At 35.6% G+C, this 16,679-nt stretch overlaps 1 protein-coding gene across 2 annotated transcripts; it reads right to left on the reverse strand.

The window, feature by feature from the left end:
* Window positions 1–6,460: 6,460 nt before the first annotated feature.
* On the reverse strand, window positions 6,461–11,739 carry LOC116247715 (uncharacterized). 2 transcript variants are annotated; one of them, XM_031619984.2, is made up of 3 exons: window positions 11,484–11,623; window positions 10,254–10,299; window positions 6,461–8,081 (listed from the first exon to the last, which is right to left on the reverse strand). In XM_031619984.2, exon 3 carries the CDS (start codon window positions 8,063–8,065, stop codon window positions 6,527–6,529), a length of 1,539 nt encoding a protein of 512 aa, XP_031475844.1. In that variant the 5' UTR covers window positions 8,066–8,081; window positions 10,254–10,299; window positions 11,484–11,623; the 3' UTR covers window positions 6,461–6,526. The 2 variants fall into 2 exon arrangements, with proteins under 2 accessions (XP_031475844.1, XP_031475843.1); XM_031619983.2 differs by lacking the exon at window positions 10,254–10,299 and having other exon boundaries at window positions 11,484–11,739.
* Between the last annotated feature and the right edge of the window lie 4,940 nt (window positions 11,740–16,679).

The following is a 16,679-nucleotide window of genomic DNA, read 5'->3' on the forward strand; positions in this document are numbered from 1 at the left end:
GAAGTATGTGTTGGTTCATGACAAGAAGGAGAACAAAAAGTCTCGGTGGAAATGCTAGGTGGGGTTGACGCTGGTAATGGGAGGAATATAGGAATGGTTAAGTCTGGGATAGGACTGGCTGGGGCTTAAGAAGCATTAAATGTGCAAAAATCTTTCCTACTAAACTCTACATGACAACTATTGAACATCCAAAGAAGATTCTTGCACAGTGACATGAGGAACAATAGAAGCCAATTCATTGACTTGAATACTCCCTTTCTCTCATCTATGTCCCATGAGTACTCCCTTTCTCTCAGCTTCATGACATTAAACCCACTATGTTCAATCCAGAATCCCACCGCTCACCAAGGAGACATTATAGTAGAAGAATTTAATGCACTTTTATGGAGCCACACTTGGACTCTTTTTCCCCCATCTACAGCTTATAATGTCATTGGAAACAAATGGGTCTTTTGAATAAAGCGCAAGACAGATAGGTCCATTGAACATTGTAAGGTGTGTCCAGTGGGTAAGGGCTTCATATAAGAGGCTAGCATTGACTACTTTGACACCATCAATCCTATTGTCAAACCTACCATAGTTTGTGTTATGCTTATCGTTGCTCTCTCTTTCTGATGTCATATACATCAACTTGATGTGCATAATATTTCATTCAAGAAGATGAAGATGTTTACATGAATCAACCTCAAGCTTTTGTAGATCCTCAACATCTATATTATGTCTGCAAAATTACTAAACCTTATACAATCTAAAACAAGCTCCTCAGATATGGTATCGACATTTGAGTTCATGTTTATTATCCTTGGGTCTCACGACTTCTTGGCTTGATACTTCTTTCTTTACGTGTTATTGCAAGCAACATGTTATTTTCATTCTCATCTGGATGACATTTTGATCATGGATAGCTCTAAGGCTCATATCCAGAATCTTATTCAGCATCTTGGTTGGGAATTTTTTCTTAAAGATCTTGGTTCTCTGCATTACTTCTCTGCCATTGAAGTAGACTTTACCAATAAAGGCATTCATGGAAACCAAAAACAATATGTATATGATCTTGTATAACGTTTTCCATAGCAACGTCAAATGGGTTCCCGTGCCCCTAGCTACGGATATCTTGTTATCTGAACATAACGGGAAACTGCTCTCTAATCCTACTATGTGCTGGCAGGTGGTTAGTGACTTGCAGTATTTGACACTTAATCAACTTAAATTGGCTTATATATAGCTAATAAGGCGTGTCAATTTATGCAGTGTCCAATTGCTCATTGGACGAACTACTTAATTAGACAACTGTTAACCACAATCCATGTTATATCAAAGGTAATATGGAATATGGGTTTTCATATCTACTTCATTCCACATTATAGACTACACTGATGTTGATTGGACAGACAATCCTAATGACTGAAAGCCAACAGGTGACTTTGATAATTTTTTGGGAAATTCTCTCATCACTTGGTCTACCAAGAAACAAACTACTATTTCCTTCTCCAACACTGGAGTATAATACAGGTCATTGTTGCTGCCACAATGGAGAACATCTCACCCATACATTTTTTGGAAGAAGTACACCTTCATCATTGTCACCTATCTCAACTTCCATGTGACAATGTTAGTGCGACATATCTTGCTACCAACCCTTTTTAGCACCAATAGACCAAACATATTGAAATTGATATCCATTTTCTTTTGCAATCAAGTACAAAATTGGTGCCTTTCAGTTCATCACATTTGCTATGAAGATCAACTGACAGATATAATGACTAAAGCTCTTCCTTGAGCTTAATTTTTGGTCTTTGCCAAACTCAACTACTTATCCAGGCCATTGGGTTTGAGGGTAGATGTAAAATAACGATGAATCTACAGAATCAGCAAGACTAGCAAGTCCATATCATGCTCAATTGAGTATTTAGGCAAGTTCAACAAATTAACATCTCAACACAATAAATTAGGGGTATCAGAGATAAACTGTGTAAACAAATCCAATGTAACAAACAAAAGTTTATCACTCCTAACCAGGAAACTGTAGCCATTGATTTACCTTGAGAAATTATTTAGTGGCACTCCTATCTCGTGTTAATCGTTAAGAGATAAAGAAAAGATCATGGATGCAAACCTTTGTTGAACTAGGTTAAAATTTCTTCGTCTTTGTGTGTGTATAATCACGCCAAATTTTTCCAAAAAGAATGCCCTCTTTTATTAAAAACACAAAACCCAATTTTTGGATCTAAATTGGTCCAAATCCAAATTAGAACAAAAAACCCAAGTTCAAATCCAAATCAAGCATTTGAGACCCATTTGTCCTTTCTTTTTTATAAAGAACCTCCTTTTAGAGGGTAATTTTGGTCTTTTTGGTAAACAAGACCCATTTGCCCCTCATTTTTTACAAAAAACCTCCTTTTAGAGGGCAATTTTAGTCTTTTTGGGTGGACAAGACCAATTTGCCCTTCTTTTTGACAAAAAAATCTCCTTTTAGAGGGTGATTTTAGTCTTTTTGGGTGGATAAGACCAATTTACCATTTCTTTTGACAAAAAGTCTCATTTTAGAGGGTGATTTTAGTCTTTTTCGGTAGACAAGACCAATTTGCCCTTTCTTTTGACAAAAAATCTCCTTTTATAGGGTGATTTTAGTCTTTTTGGGTAGATAAAACCAATTTGCCATTTCTTTTGACAAAAAGTCTCCTGTGATTTAGTTTTTTTGGGTGGACAAGACCCATTTGCCCCTCCTTTTTGACAAAAAACCTCCTTTTAGAGTAATTTTAGTCTTTTTGGGTGGACAAGACCAATTTGCCCTTCCTTTTGACAACAAAAACTCATTTTAGAGGGTGATTTTAGTCTTTTGGGTGGACAAGACCAATTTACCATTTCTTTTGACAAAAATCTCCTTTTAGAAGGTCATTTTAGTCTTTTTAGGTCAAAAAATTTAAATTTAGGATTTTGGCTCTAAAATCCTCTATAAATACCCCCCACTTCCCCCTCTTGGGTAAGATTGGCCATTGGGAGAAACCCTAGTGTATTTTCACTTGAAGACTTATAGTTTCTCTTGAGATCTCTCTCTCTCCCTCTTTTTCTTTCCACTCCTCTCCAACTTGGAGCAAGCCACAACCCTCTTGGAGGCATCATCTTGGAGCTTCACTCAAGGGGATCTTCAATATAGGGTGTTTATTTTTCCAAAAGTTATTCTCACTAGAGGTATGTAATCAATATCTCATTTCTTTTTTTCTTCATTTTTCTTTCTTCTTCATCTCCCCATGGCCAAAGGAGATAACACTCAATCTCTTCTTAAAGACAAGAGGCTATGCTCAAGTGCACCGGGAGCATGGAAAGATGAGATAATCATTTATTTCATAGTTATATTATGTCCTCCTTCCTAGTTGAATCTTTCTCTTCCTATCGTCCTCTCTCTCTCTCTCTCTCCTTCATTGAATATTGTCCATGTATCACCCATGCATAGTTGTTTGGTTTTCTGTCTATATGTGAATGTATGGTGGGAATGAGAGTGTGGTTTGGGGATTCTTTATCTTCATATTGATTTTTGAGGTTGAGACTTGTCCAACCCGGGGAAACCCTCACGAATATGTACATGTTAATATGCATTTGCATGACATTTCACATTAGTTTCATTTTAATCATCCCACTAGGAACCCTAATGAGCATCTTATTGTATGATTTGTTTTTCTTCCATACCCAACGGTGGAAGAAATATATCTCTTGTGGCAAACCAAATCATAACATTCTATGTTTTTATATAAATCATATTTTTCAAAACATTTTCAAAAGAAATCTCCCTAATGCGGCCTTGGAGACTTAGCATAGGCTCTTGCATGAGTCCAAGCTCCCTTCCGGCCTATATCAAAATTTGAAGTCGACTATTTTCAAATCATTCCTTGATTTTCATATTCATGACAACGTATGCATGCACATGAATATATTTCTTTGTTATTTCTCTTTCTATGATTTAACATACTTTTATAAACTCTTGTATACATACATATAAATATATATATGTACGTGTATTCCGTTTTAAAATCTCTCTTTCTCTTTCTAAAATGATCTTCTCTTCTCTACTTAATATAAACATCATTTTCATAAGCTTTCATATATGTATACAAATATATATCTTTCTTTTTCAAAACATGTGATTTTATGATTTTCAAGATCTTTTTCTTTCTGTATATCCCTCTTTGAATGTAGTCCTTCATCTTTTTCATTCTTCTAATATCTTACCATTTAAGATTTTAATTTTTCATTTACCGACTTTATTAAGACAACTCAAGTAATGACCTAATATTGGATTCATGCTTGATGGTCTACAATCTCAATCCATTTTCAAAAACTTTTCTTTATTATATATGATAACTATGAAAACAAAAATCTTAGATGTATGTTATGGTAGGAATGCCTTAGATGAATGTTGTGGTAGGAATGAGTCATTTTTCTTTCATTCATCTTAGGAGTGATGCATCCATGCATTCACTTCCACTCAATATCACAAATGAGCACAAACACATCTCTAAAAGAATTTAAGCAAGATGAAATGAAGCTCTAATTAGGTGGTAACCGAATTAGTGCAAAATCTCAAACCTACTTAAAGTCTTAAGAGAACACTAAAATGACTTCAAAATGATTCTCCAAGCTTTTCAAATGATATTTAAAAGATTTCTCAACTCTAGTTTTCATCAAAATGTTTCACATTTTCAAGCAATTGTTCAAGAACCTTTTCAAAAGTTTGAAACATCAAACTTCAAATATTCTTCTACACCGCATATAGAAAAGATGTTTAAGCCAAAATGAAATGCATCAATAATAAACATAGCCCTTGGATTGATTACCCCCGGTAAAGGTGCCGGGAACGGTTGATCCTCGTACCGACGGGCGAGTCCCTTTCTCTTTTATTTTCAAATAAAAATCTCATATTTCTCGGGCACTCCAAAACCAACCAAAAATTTTGGGATGCAAACAGTGTGCATGCTCTTTTAGTGACTAGAAAAAGTCGTTGACAACCACCAAAACTAAAGCGTATGCTTGAAGAGGCATACAAGAAATATTTTCACGATACTAGCTGTGGCCATGACCCGTCCTTATTATGTGCAATGGCAAGAGTACTTGCGGACAAGAGATTCAATGATCAAGATTGATGTCCATTAGCCATAGTTGTGGATAGTGAGCCCTTTTTCTTGTTGGGACTAGTTTAAACTTTGTTAATGTGACTAGTCTTAAGTCTTTCCTTTCCAAGGTAAATCAAAAATATGTGTGGACCTTGTTAGAAAGTTTCGGAATGATGATTTTGCCCTTAACATATAACCTTTCTCTTCCCTCAATTAGTATATGGTATTTTTTGTTTTTCAAAATCAAATTGCCTATATACATGATAGTTGCAATATTGTGAAATTTTACAACCTGATGAAGGATGGCTGCAAACTTGTTAGGATGGTAGAGCTGAAATATTGTTGCAAAGACAAGCTGGATGGTGCAGCAAAAACCAGAAGTGATGATGATTATGAGACCAAGAGCAGCGAAGGGTCAGGCTAGAGAGAGAATGTTGATGGACAAGGATTTCAACTGCGAAAACCTAGTCCAACCAAATGTGTGTGTGCATGTGTGTGTGTGAGAGAGAGAGACTTTTATTATGAGAGAATAAGCCCTCAATTATGATAGAGGGGCAGGGTTAAGTCCCAATGGCAGGGAGCAACCTCTTTACATTACCAACGACCTTGTGTTTGTTGGTGATGCTGGGTTTTGCTGCAATAAATTCATCATGATCTGTTTGCCTATTTTAAATATTTCTTAGTGAATTCATTTTTTGGCAAATTAGTCGACTAGCATATGATTGGTTAATTATAGTTGTTATAATAACATCCTGTCATGAAAAGAATGGAGCCACATATTATACACACTCTAAGATCACTGGAGGCCTATTTTGCTTTAGGCGTCAAGTGAAGGACACATTGCCTCGCAGAAATAAACGACAACATAGAGAGTTTAAAGAAAAGCATCAAAATTAACATTATGTTACCATTAGATGGGGATAGAAAAAAATATGTTGTGGATTTTTTGTTTTGGTTAGCATATGTACTTCGAGAAAGATAAAAAAGAAGCTTCTTAAGTTTGCCAGCTTTTATTGGATGCATATATGTTTGGAATGCATGAACCAAAACTCATTAATTAGTTGGCTTTGGTGGACTAAATCTATCAGTACATTTGAAAGCTCAATGACATGGAGAGATAGTTTGTTGAATGTCTTTTTGCTGTAATATCGATGATGCACAACATGGTGCATAAGTTAGATTAAAGAATCGAAGGAGAAAAAAGAGGATAGTGTCCATGAATTGATTACTTATTCAATCTAGCTGTCAGTGCATTTGAAAGCTCAACGACATAGAGGCTAGTTTGTTGAATGCCTCTGTTGTAATGTCGATGATGCACAGTGCACTGCGTAAGTTAGATTAAAGATTTGAAGGAGAAAAAAGAGTATAGTGTATGTGACTTGATTATTCGTTAAAAAAAAATACAATAAAGTGGAACTTTAGATATCACACACAACTATAGAATGAAGATGAGAATCAGCTGCTCCACTAATCACAGCACCTCCATCTCTTGCATTTAGAAGATAAGAGAGAGGATTTTGAGTCATAACCTCTCCTGGAATCAACACCGGAATTCCAGGAGGGAAGGTGCATATAAGCTCCCCACATGTCTCACCAAGGCTTTCATCAACATTAATCCTCCTTTTGTTTGCAAAGAAGGCCTCCCTTGGACTCAGTTTTATGCTAATCTCTCCAAAAGGTAAACACTCATAATGGTTGATCATGGCTTGGTCTGGGTTGTCTAGTCCATGCATAGCAGCCATATCCTTTATGCCATGCACAACCCTTTGAACATGCTCTCTGCACGTGCCTAAGCTGACTGCAAATGTTAATGATTTCTGTGATCGCAATTCGGGGATGATGTCATATTCCTCACGCAGGATCTTATACGCATCATATCCAGGGACTCCTAGTTTCCATGTATCAATTGTCACATGCAATGGATCCTTCTTGGGCATGCCTTCAAAATCAGCTGACTCCAACACTGATGCATTGGGTATCGATGTTTGAACTTCATCTGCCAATTGGTGAGCCAAAAGGATTGCTGTATCGAAAATGGTATACGGGTTCTTACTAAGCTGTGCTCTTGTAGCATCTAGAGAGGCAAGAAGCAGGTAACTGGGACTGGTGCTCTGAAGGGTCTGTAGGCATCTGGATATTCTCTCCCTGTCTACCATGCTACCTGATAAGTGCAACATTGATGACTGTGAAAATGAGCACAGAACCTTGTGGGTGGATTGGATGACAAGATCTGCCCCTTGCTCTAGTGCAGTGCTCGGAAGTCGGCAGTCGAACTTGAAATGAGCACCATGAGCTTCATCAATGATCACTGGAATCTGTTGCTTGTGACATAGATCAATGATCTTCTCCAGATCACTGCATATCCCATGGTAGGTGGGGGATGTGATCAAAACTGCAGCTGGTTCTTTGCCTTCCTCATGCAATTCATCAATTGCCTTCACCACCTGATCCAGTTTGATCCAATCGGCAATTCCCCACGAGGTGTTGTACTCTGGAATCATGTACTTAGGCAAAGCACCTGATAAAACCATGCCAGATATTGCTGATGTATGGGAATTCCTGGTCAGAATGAGTGTATCCCCTGGCGAACATGTCGACATGATTGACGCTTCCACTCCACATGTTGTTCCTCCAACAAGAAACCATGTCTCTGTTGCTCCAAACAGTTCTGCAGCTTTCTTCTGAGCATCAAGGATCGCACCCTTGGGAGAAAAGAAATTATCCAGCTCAGCTAGGTCATGGTGGAAAGGTCCCTTGCCAATAAGTTGTTCCAGCAGAGGTGGTGCGGCCATGCCCCTATTATGGCCTGGAAATGTAAATCCAGCTGCATTCCTTTCGGCATATGCCTTCAATGCACTAACAAAAGGAGCAGTACTTTTGTCTTCCTCAACTGGCGGAAACTGAGAGCTTTTACTGTCAAAACTGTGACTCACTTGCTTGCTAGGGCATTTTACCATTAGATCGGAGACCCTCCTGCATGTATATGTGAAATTCACCTTATCAGCATGCTTAGAATCTAAAACATGACCACAATGTTATCTCCAACAAAGTTGAGTCTGAAGATTCCAGGAGATATGATCTTGTTCCAAATTATGATTTGTTTATCTATTTGAAAATATGGGACATCAAAGTTCCATACACAGGATGTCTCATGATTTACCCAGAATGCTAAGATAATCTGGAATTGCATGTAAATCTCAAACTACAAGTCCACCCACAGTAGCTTTTAAATCCTTTCACATGGTAGAATTCATGAGAAAAAAAGAAATTTTGGATCACCTTGATTTTAATTTGTGTTGGATGCATCTTTCTTTGATTAATCATATAAAATTGGTACTTGCATGCTATAAAAAAATCCTATTTGTCATATTTTTTCAAACTTTCAGGGCTAATTCATATGGAAAATGACAGATGTTGTTTGGCAACACTAACACTTTCTCGGTGTCCCATGAACCTGCCCTATAAAATGGGGTAGATTCAATATCGAACCCCATTACAATTGTTGCATAAATTTGCTTTATTTTGTTGGGGCAGATTCATGAGACAGTAACAATATGTTATTGTGACCAAACGACCGTATAAGGATTGCATCTGCATGGTTTCAATAAAATGTTTGCTGGGGGCTAGGTCTCTGACCTTTATTAACAAAAAGTTTAGCAGCATATACATTAAAAATTAGCAGCATATACATAAAAAATTGATCCCAACCGAGACCTTTTAATTATGAGCATTTCATTTAATCAAAAGACTAAAGTAGTGAGATTTCAAGGGCCATACCAACCCCTCTTCCCAGTACAACCTATTATAATTTTCAAAAATATTAATTTCACCTTCATAAACGTTTAAAAGGAAAACTGTGCTCATTAAAAAAAATAGAAAGCCTTAAACAATCTTTGAAAAAATATTGAACCATGCGGTCCCCCCTCCCCAAGAAAAAGAAAAAAAATCTTGGCTCCACCCCTGCAGTTATCATCAATAGTTTTGCGGTTTCTCATGCCTATGACAGTCATCTGGTCACTTTTGACCTGTGGACTGAGATTGCCGGTCACACATATTGATAAAAATACAAATTCATTGTTCAAAGTAACCCAAATCATTTCAAAAAACACTATAAACCATTGTTGTATGTAGGGATGTCAATATATCTGATTTGAATTGGATATTTGGCCAAACCGTTCCGAAAAAATTAGATATGGAACAAAATTTAACATGCAATTAAGAAATCAGATTGAATTTGAATTTGGATTTAAACATACATAAATATCGATTAGATTTGGATAAGGATTCAGATCGGATTTATTTTTAAATAAATATCCTATATTTAATGCTCTTAAGTTTTGCAAATAGACCCAAATTTGGTTTAAAAAACATATTCGGATTTGGATATGAATGTAAAAATCAGATTCAAATTGGATTCGGATTGTGAAACTGAATTTTAGATTCTAATATGATTTTTTATTGTTAATATTCAAATCCGAATTTGAACCGAACATATGAATATCCGAAAAAACCATTTCGGCTAAATGTATATATGATTCAAATCTGATCCATTGATATCCCTAGTTTGCCATAAAACCACTACTAATGCTCCTATAACAACTGTCTGTTAATGACAAATTTTTAATTTCTAGGCATCTAGCCATATCCAACCAATCATATCAATATCTCAACAAAAACATGCATTTTTCAAGTAAAAAAAATCTTTCACAAGGGACTATTTTTTAGGAGGCATACCAACTTTGAATTTCAGTTAGTAATTAGATTTGAATTATTTTGTCAGTTTCCACTGGTCACATCTAGACTTGTATGCAGCTACTTGAAATGTCTAGTCAGAGTCATCCATGTTTCTGTCCACTTCACACCATCAAACACAACCTGAAAGACTAGAAACGTGATTTTTTTTTTCAGATTTTGTTTTGGAAAGATATAGGTAAACTCCATATTGGTTCTTATTTCTACAAAAATTTGAAAGACATATTAAAAAGTCATTACAAATTAAAACATAAAATAAAGCATAACGAAAAGAAAATTAGGCTTCAAAGTGAAAATTAATTTCCTTTAGTTCAATATGGAACCACGTAAATGCTTTTTAGGCAGTAGCAAAATTAAGTGATCAACCCATTAACAGAAGGGGGAGATGCGCACCTTGGCCTCTTCTATCGAGCATGAAACAATTAGATGGAAAGAACACCTGGAACAAGTAAAAGTAAATTACTGGGTTTTAGGATACATATCTCTCTCTCCACTCTCTCTCTCTCTCTCTCTCTTAGGATACATATCTCTCTCTCCTCTCTCTCTCTTTTTATATATATATATATATATATATATATATATATATATATATATATATATATATATATATATATATATATATATACACCTTACTTTTTACTTTCATAATGTTTTTAATAATAAAAAATAATAAACGGCTCTTATAACATCAAAATCTTAATAGTAGAAAAGATCAATTTTTTTTATCAAAATAACTTTGAACTAAAATGTGATTTATATAAGATTGTATTTATAAACACATTAAGAGGTTCATATTTTGTTTAAAACACTTTTTAACAGAAATTTTAGAGGGCTGGCTTTTATCCTTACCCAAGTGGTCTGATATTTACCAATTACTGTATCTCTCTCTTTTTCTCTCTCTCTCTACATGCATACGTATATGCCTACCTTGCCTTCAATCAACTTTTTCTTAGTAATAATTTTACTTGGTCAATCTCCATTCAACTGTTTACTTAGTAGGGATAATTGTGAAACATGAACAATCTTATATATATATATATATATATATATATATATATATATATATATATATCTATATATATATATATATATATATATATATATATATATATATACCAGACACCTAGGTTGGGAATAAAAACCACAGCCTTTGATTTTGATTTTTATAATGTTTATTTTTTTGCAATCTAACCTTATTGATAGGATCTTCATGAAGGGGTTGATGCAAAACATAGACTAAGTTGATTATTTGTTAGACTTTAATGAAGTTTTTATAAAAATAAAAAATGAACGCACCCCATGGCATGATAATAAAAAAATCAACATTTTTCCTCAAAATAACTTTAAGCACGTTATATCAAAATAGTCTTTATAAATATATTAAGATGTCTATATTGTATTTAAAATAGTTTTTGAACAAATAAATCAATGGCTCTTGTTTTTTATTCTTGACGTAGGTGACGTAGGTGTCTGATTTTTACCTATATATATATATATATATATATATATATATATATATATATATATATATATATATATATATATATAGAGAGAGAGAGAGAGAGAGAGAGAGAGAGAGAGAGAGAGAGAGAGAGAGAGAGAGAAGCATAGTAGCTAGCAAACCTTTGAAGAGCTGGGCCATTGGTGGTATGAGAACTTTTGCGGTTTGATTTTGTTGAGAAGGGGTGCAGCGAAGGCAAGGGTTGGGAGACACCCGAAGATTGACGGTTTCTTCTGGAAGGAGGTGGCGCGAGGTGAACCGGAGGCAGAAAGAGAGTATGAAGGAGAAGAGCCATATCCCTTTGCTTGTGATAATTAATCTACCCCTCCTCACGCTCCTTTCTTCTTCACGACTTCTGCTCTTCAACACGTTGATTTAAAGGGTTTCAGCATAGACCAGTGTGGAACATGAGTATGTTCGGCAGGCACTCGATATAAAAAAAAAAAAAAAACAAAACAAATAAGGGAACACAAAAGCTACCTTTCTCTTTTTCCCCTTTTATCTTCGGGGCTTTTTACAAAACAATATCGTTGTGCACTTTTGTCAACCTAACCAGCCGAACACTTGGTTCACTTCATTGACTCTAATACTACGAAAGATCTAAGACTACGAAAGACATTGAATACGAACCTGCTTTGTTCTAGACTGCAGCTAAAAGTTTCAGAGGGAGGTCAGTATTATTTAAATTTTAGATTTTTAAAAGCCAGTAATATATAATTGAAGAAAAAAATCTCAAGTTATCAAGGAAGAAAGAAACATTTTTTTGTGGGTCTATGTAATACATGGGGACGACAAAATATCCAATTTGGATTGGATATCTGACTGAACCATTCCAAAAAAAAAAAAAAATCAGATGTAGAAAAAATTTTAATATCCGACTAAGAAATTGGATCAGAATAGATTTAAGAAATAGCATCCAATCAGATTCGAATATACATAAATATCCAATAGAATTCGGATATGGATTTTAAGCAGATATCATATATTTAATTCTCTTATATTTTGAAAGTAGGCCAAATTCCGTACAAAGTTCGTATTCAGATATAAATGTTAAAATCGGATTCTGATTGGATTTGGGCTGTAAAATTGGATTTTCGATTCAGATTCAGATACAACTCTTCATTGTTTCTTTTCAAATATGAATATGTAAATATCCGAAAAGGCAGATATAGCTAAGCTTATATTTGTTTCAAATACGATCTGTTGACATCTTTATAGGTAAGTGGTTGCTTGCTAACGTGGTTGGACCACAAATTATTGTCCTGAAATGATGGCCAGCAAGTAAGGGATCCAAATTGGGCCGGCGCTGCCAAATGAGAAGTTAGGCTCAGGCTCAGCAGTAGCACATGACTGCAGTCCGGGCTCGGCCTGGCTGCCTACTTGGTGCCCATCTTCTTAAGATCATAACCTATGTGCCCACAAGAAGAAAATTTTAAATCAGAGCACTTGTATTTAAATATATAACTTATACGCACCCAAAGTCTGGTTTTTTTTCATCTAACCCCCTACATAGCATGCAAACAAGTTGGTCAATTAAAGAAATTGAAACTTAAAAAGAAGCTTATACTATGTCCTCCCCATGTTAGTCTTCAAGGCTTCCATAATTGCAAAAGTTCTGAACCTGCCCCATTGAACTAATTACATGGCTTGGTATTGATTCAAGAGTCTCATTTTTCTGAACCCCAAGAAACCAAATTAACATGACAATGTTCTTCTTACTGCCAAAATAATATTAAACTTTAAGAAAAATCTTATAAAGGAGAATAATGTCTTGACACTTCCCATCCAAGATTGGGGTACCTGTCCTTTCACTTTGTGAATCAAATCCAGAAAAATATTTTTTCTTCCTATTTCTGTTATACGTTTGATAAACAATTTCTTGATGATGCATGTCGGGTAGGTAAATGTCATAAATGTCCATTTTCATTGACAAGACAATAAAAGCCTCCCCTAGACTGATTTAAAATGTCTGGGGATCAACCCGAGTCTAAAATGCAAGTGAGTTTAAGTTTTATGTAGTTTTTATTGTTGCTTACTCATAATATAATTAGATATCACTTTAAAAGAAGGCCTTTACCGATGGAAGAATAACATCAGTGGCTACACTTTGTTCGTGCGACTGAAAACGAAACTTTTATTACATGTTTTGCCCGTCAGCTTTTATGTCACTAATTCAGTAAAGGCTGTTGCAGCTGCAAAGGCTATACCTGTGGTGTCTGCGCCGTTATGAATCCTGATCTAGGGATCTATATCGATGCCTCTTTCCATCGCTATAAAAAAAATTCCCTAATGTGGTGAACTTTGCTACGGCAAACATTGTTGATTATTTTTAAAAAAGAAAACAAAATTGCAGCAAATTTTATATGTTAAAGCATGCATATCGAAATTTTGAAGTTGATACAATTGAAATTATCAGCGTAAAAGTCACTAAAAAAAATGGACGAATTACAAGTGAACAATAAATGTTCATTAGTGAAACATGAGCACACATCGGTAAACATTTTTTCAACGTCTAAGGTGATCATTGGTGATGACAATGAAGACAGTGTCAGTAAAAAACCATCACCGAAATCTCGGTACCAAGGGTCGGTGTAGAGATCACCACCGATGCGCTTCAGCACGTAGGTAAACATAGATTATTATCGATGTCCAAGAGCTTCTGATGTTAGTAAAACTTTGTACCGACATACAAGTGGTCGTCTTATGCCGGACATTGTAATACTTTCACCAACGTTTCCTAAACGTCACTATTAATCTTCAACGATCCAATTTCATGCGTTGGTGAAAGTATTTCCATTTTTTTTCTTGTGCATGTATGACATATTTCAAAAATAAAAAATACATATACAAATAATTAACCTGCTTACATGTTCCATGTATCAAATGAAACAAATGAAACAATTAAATGTTCATAAACCAAACAAATATATATAACAAATGTTCGAACTTGTATTACAACACAACCGATTAACCACAGTTCAAAGTCACATAAACATGATAAAAAATTGCTCCCACAGTAATGTCATTGCCAAGGTGGAAATCATGCAAAGTTTGGTGGTGTTGGCATGTTTATAATGAACATTAAGAAAAGATATTAGGATTATCAAAAATAAAGTTTAACAAATAGAACTCATTACATAAAATGAAATGTTACTTAACCTGTTTCAATAAAGTTTCACTAACCTGAAATTCTTGAAATTGCTGCCGAGATTCAAGAAATTGAGACTCAAGTACTGAAGCTTTATCCTTCAATAATTTATTTTCTTCACGTAGGGTATGTATGACACTCGAATTAAAGAACAAACTGAAAAGGATTGACACCAAGCCGTATCATCCGTATGTCGTTTGTCCCATCACCTGAGAGTAGACGCCATTATTTCTTGCTGTATTTTGTGTCCCATCGCCCAAAGTAGACGTCATTATCTCTTGAACTTTTACTAATGTGAAAGTTCACATCACCAATGACTATTTTTTAAATTCAAAGAAAAAATGTGCTGGAAACTAAAAATTAAATGTTCCACCTCCTCGAAAAACATGATCACAAGAACCCTTGATCTTGTTCATTGCATGATCACAACAACCCAAGGTGGTACACTTCCAGCTAGACCCAAGGCTGCCACTAAATATCATATCCCAGCTGCGCGCTGTTGCCCTCACATGGGGATATAGTGTGCCAACCTCACTCCAACAAGCCCTACAAGATCAGTAGTTCTAGAATTTGTTGGTCTGGCATAGAAAACAGTCTAATGCACCAGTCTTTCAATTTGCTTCAGGATTTCTCATTTAGTTTAGCAAAATATTTCTTGCAGAATTGCTCAACCTTCTTGGTTCAAGGTACATACAAGACACACAAACTTCACTCGGTGCTATTGGAACTTGATTTACATTGGAACTATCTTAAGTTTTAAGAGTGGTGCTCCTTTTGCATGTGGAGGGAAACAAAAGCATCATTCAAAAAGAAATAGTTAGTCCATTGGATACCATAGATACAAAAATAGTAGACACACATGCTTTTCTAAACTGAGGAGATTTTTTGATACTCTTCACAATTAGCAAGAAAAGACATGGAGAGAGATGATCGCCTTGTCTCAAACCTTTTTTCAAGCCTAAACATTTTGGAAGGACCCTTATCAATGAATGACATGATAACACAAAGTGAAAGTTGTGGGTAGGTACAATAATTTCTGGGACTAACCACTAATGAGATTTTAAGAAAGTTCAATTTTTTAAATAAAGTGAAAATTTTTAAATAAAGTGAATTTTTTTACTATGAAATTTGGTGACTGCTAAGGATAGTGATGAATCAATGGAATCGGGCAAAGTTATTAGCAAGTCTATGTCATACACAGTTGAGGATTGAGGCAAGTCTAGCAGATTAATGTCATAGCACAATAAAATAGGATGAAAGAGTGATAGCCATGACAATTCAGTTGGAGATAATTATGTAAACAAATCCAATGTAGAAAACAAAAGTTTTCTCCTCTACATGAGGAAACTGTAGCCATTGATATACCTTGAGAATTGTTTAGTGGCACTCTCCTATCTCGTGTTAATCATTGAGGGATAGAGAGAGGATGGTGGATGTAAACCTTTGGCCAAACCATGCTGAAACTTCTTTTTCTCTCGACAATGTAGAAATGGGTGCTGATCAGAGGACGTCTGAACGGGATACCGAGCTGGGACGTCTAGATGGAAGTTGACCAGGAAGACGCCCAGGCTAAAAGCTGAGCAGAGAATGCTTGGGATCAACTTCAGCTAGGACGCCTCGACTGAGGCTGGGCTAGGACGTCTGGACTGAGGCTGCGCCTAGGCTGAAAGCTGAGCAGAGGACATTTGGGAGGGGACTCAGCTAAGACGTCAGGACGCGCCCAGGCTGGGACGAATTCCTCATTTGCTTGGAGACTAGTCCAGCCTTGATCAGTGTGTTGAGGTGGTTCTTTCCCTTAAAATTTTGAAAGTTTTTGGGAAGGGAAAGAAGCACACTCACTTTGGGCGGTCTTCTTGGTTAATTGAAATGGAAGAGGATCAGCTCAGTTGGGGCTGATCTATTAAGGTTGTTTTAAGAGCCATTTCTAGGATTTCCAAAGTTTAAACTTCGGTTTTCATCTCTAGAAAGAGTCAACTTTTAAATTGGTTTCAAAATTATTCAAGATAATTTTGAAAATTAGGAAGTCCTTTCTTCAGGCGAGTGATCTCTAGATTGCCTTGATCACCATTATTTTTCCTTGGTTGGGTCTTCCTAAAATAATTATGAGGAAAGAAAATAGAGGGAGCTAGTTACGCCGAACTATCTTCTCTCTAATTACTGGACTTTGTTT

The sequence above is a fragment of the Nymphaea colorata genome, chromosome 2, assembly GCF_008831285.2.
Source record: "Nymphaea colorata isolate Beijing-Zhang1983 chromosome 2, ASM883128v2, whole genome shotgun sequence".
Taxonomy (NCBI): domain Eukaryota; kingdom Viridiplantae; phylum Streptophyta; class Magnoliopsida; order Nymphaeales; family Nymphaeaceae; genus Nymphaea; species Nymphaea colorata.

Coding starts and splice junctions, on each gene's coding strand:
- LOC116247715 (XM_031619983.2), bottom strand. CDS start 11,656: ATGGCTCTTCTCCTTCATACTCTCTTTCTGCCTCCGGTTCACCTCGCG. Junction 8,082..11,483: donor AATGGCCCAGCTCTTCAAAG/GTTTGCTAGCTA, acceptor ATATACATGCAG/GAGGGTCTCCGATCTAATGG.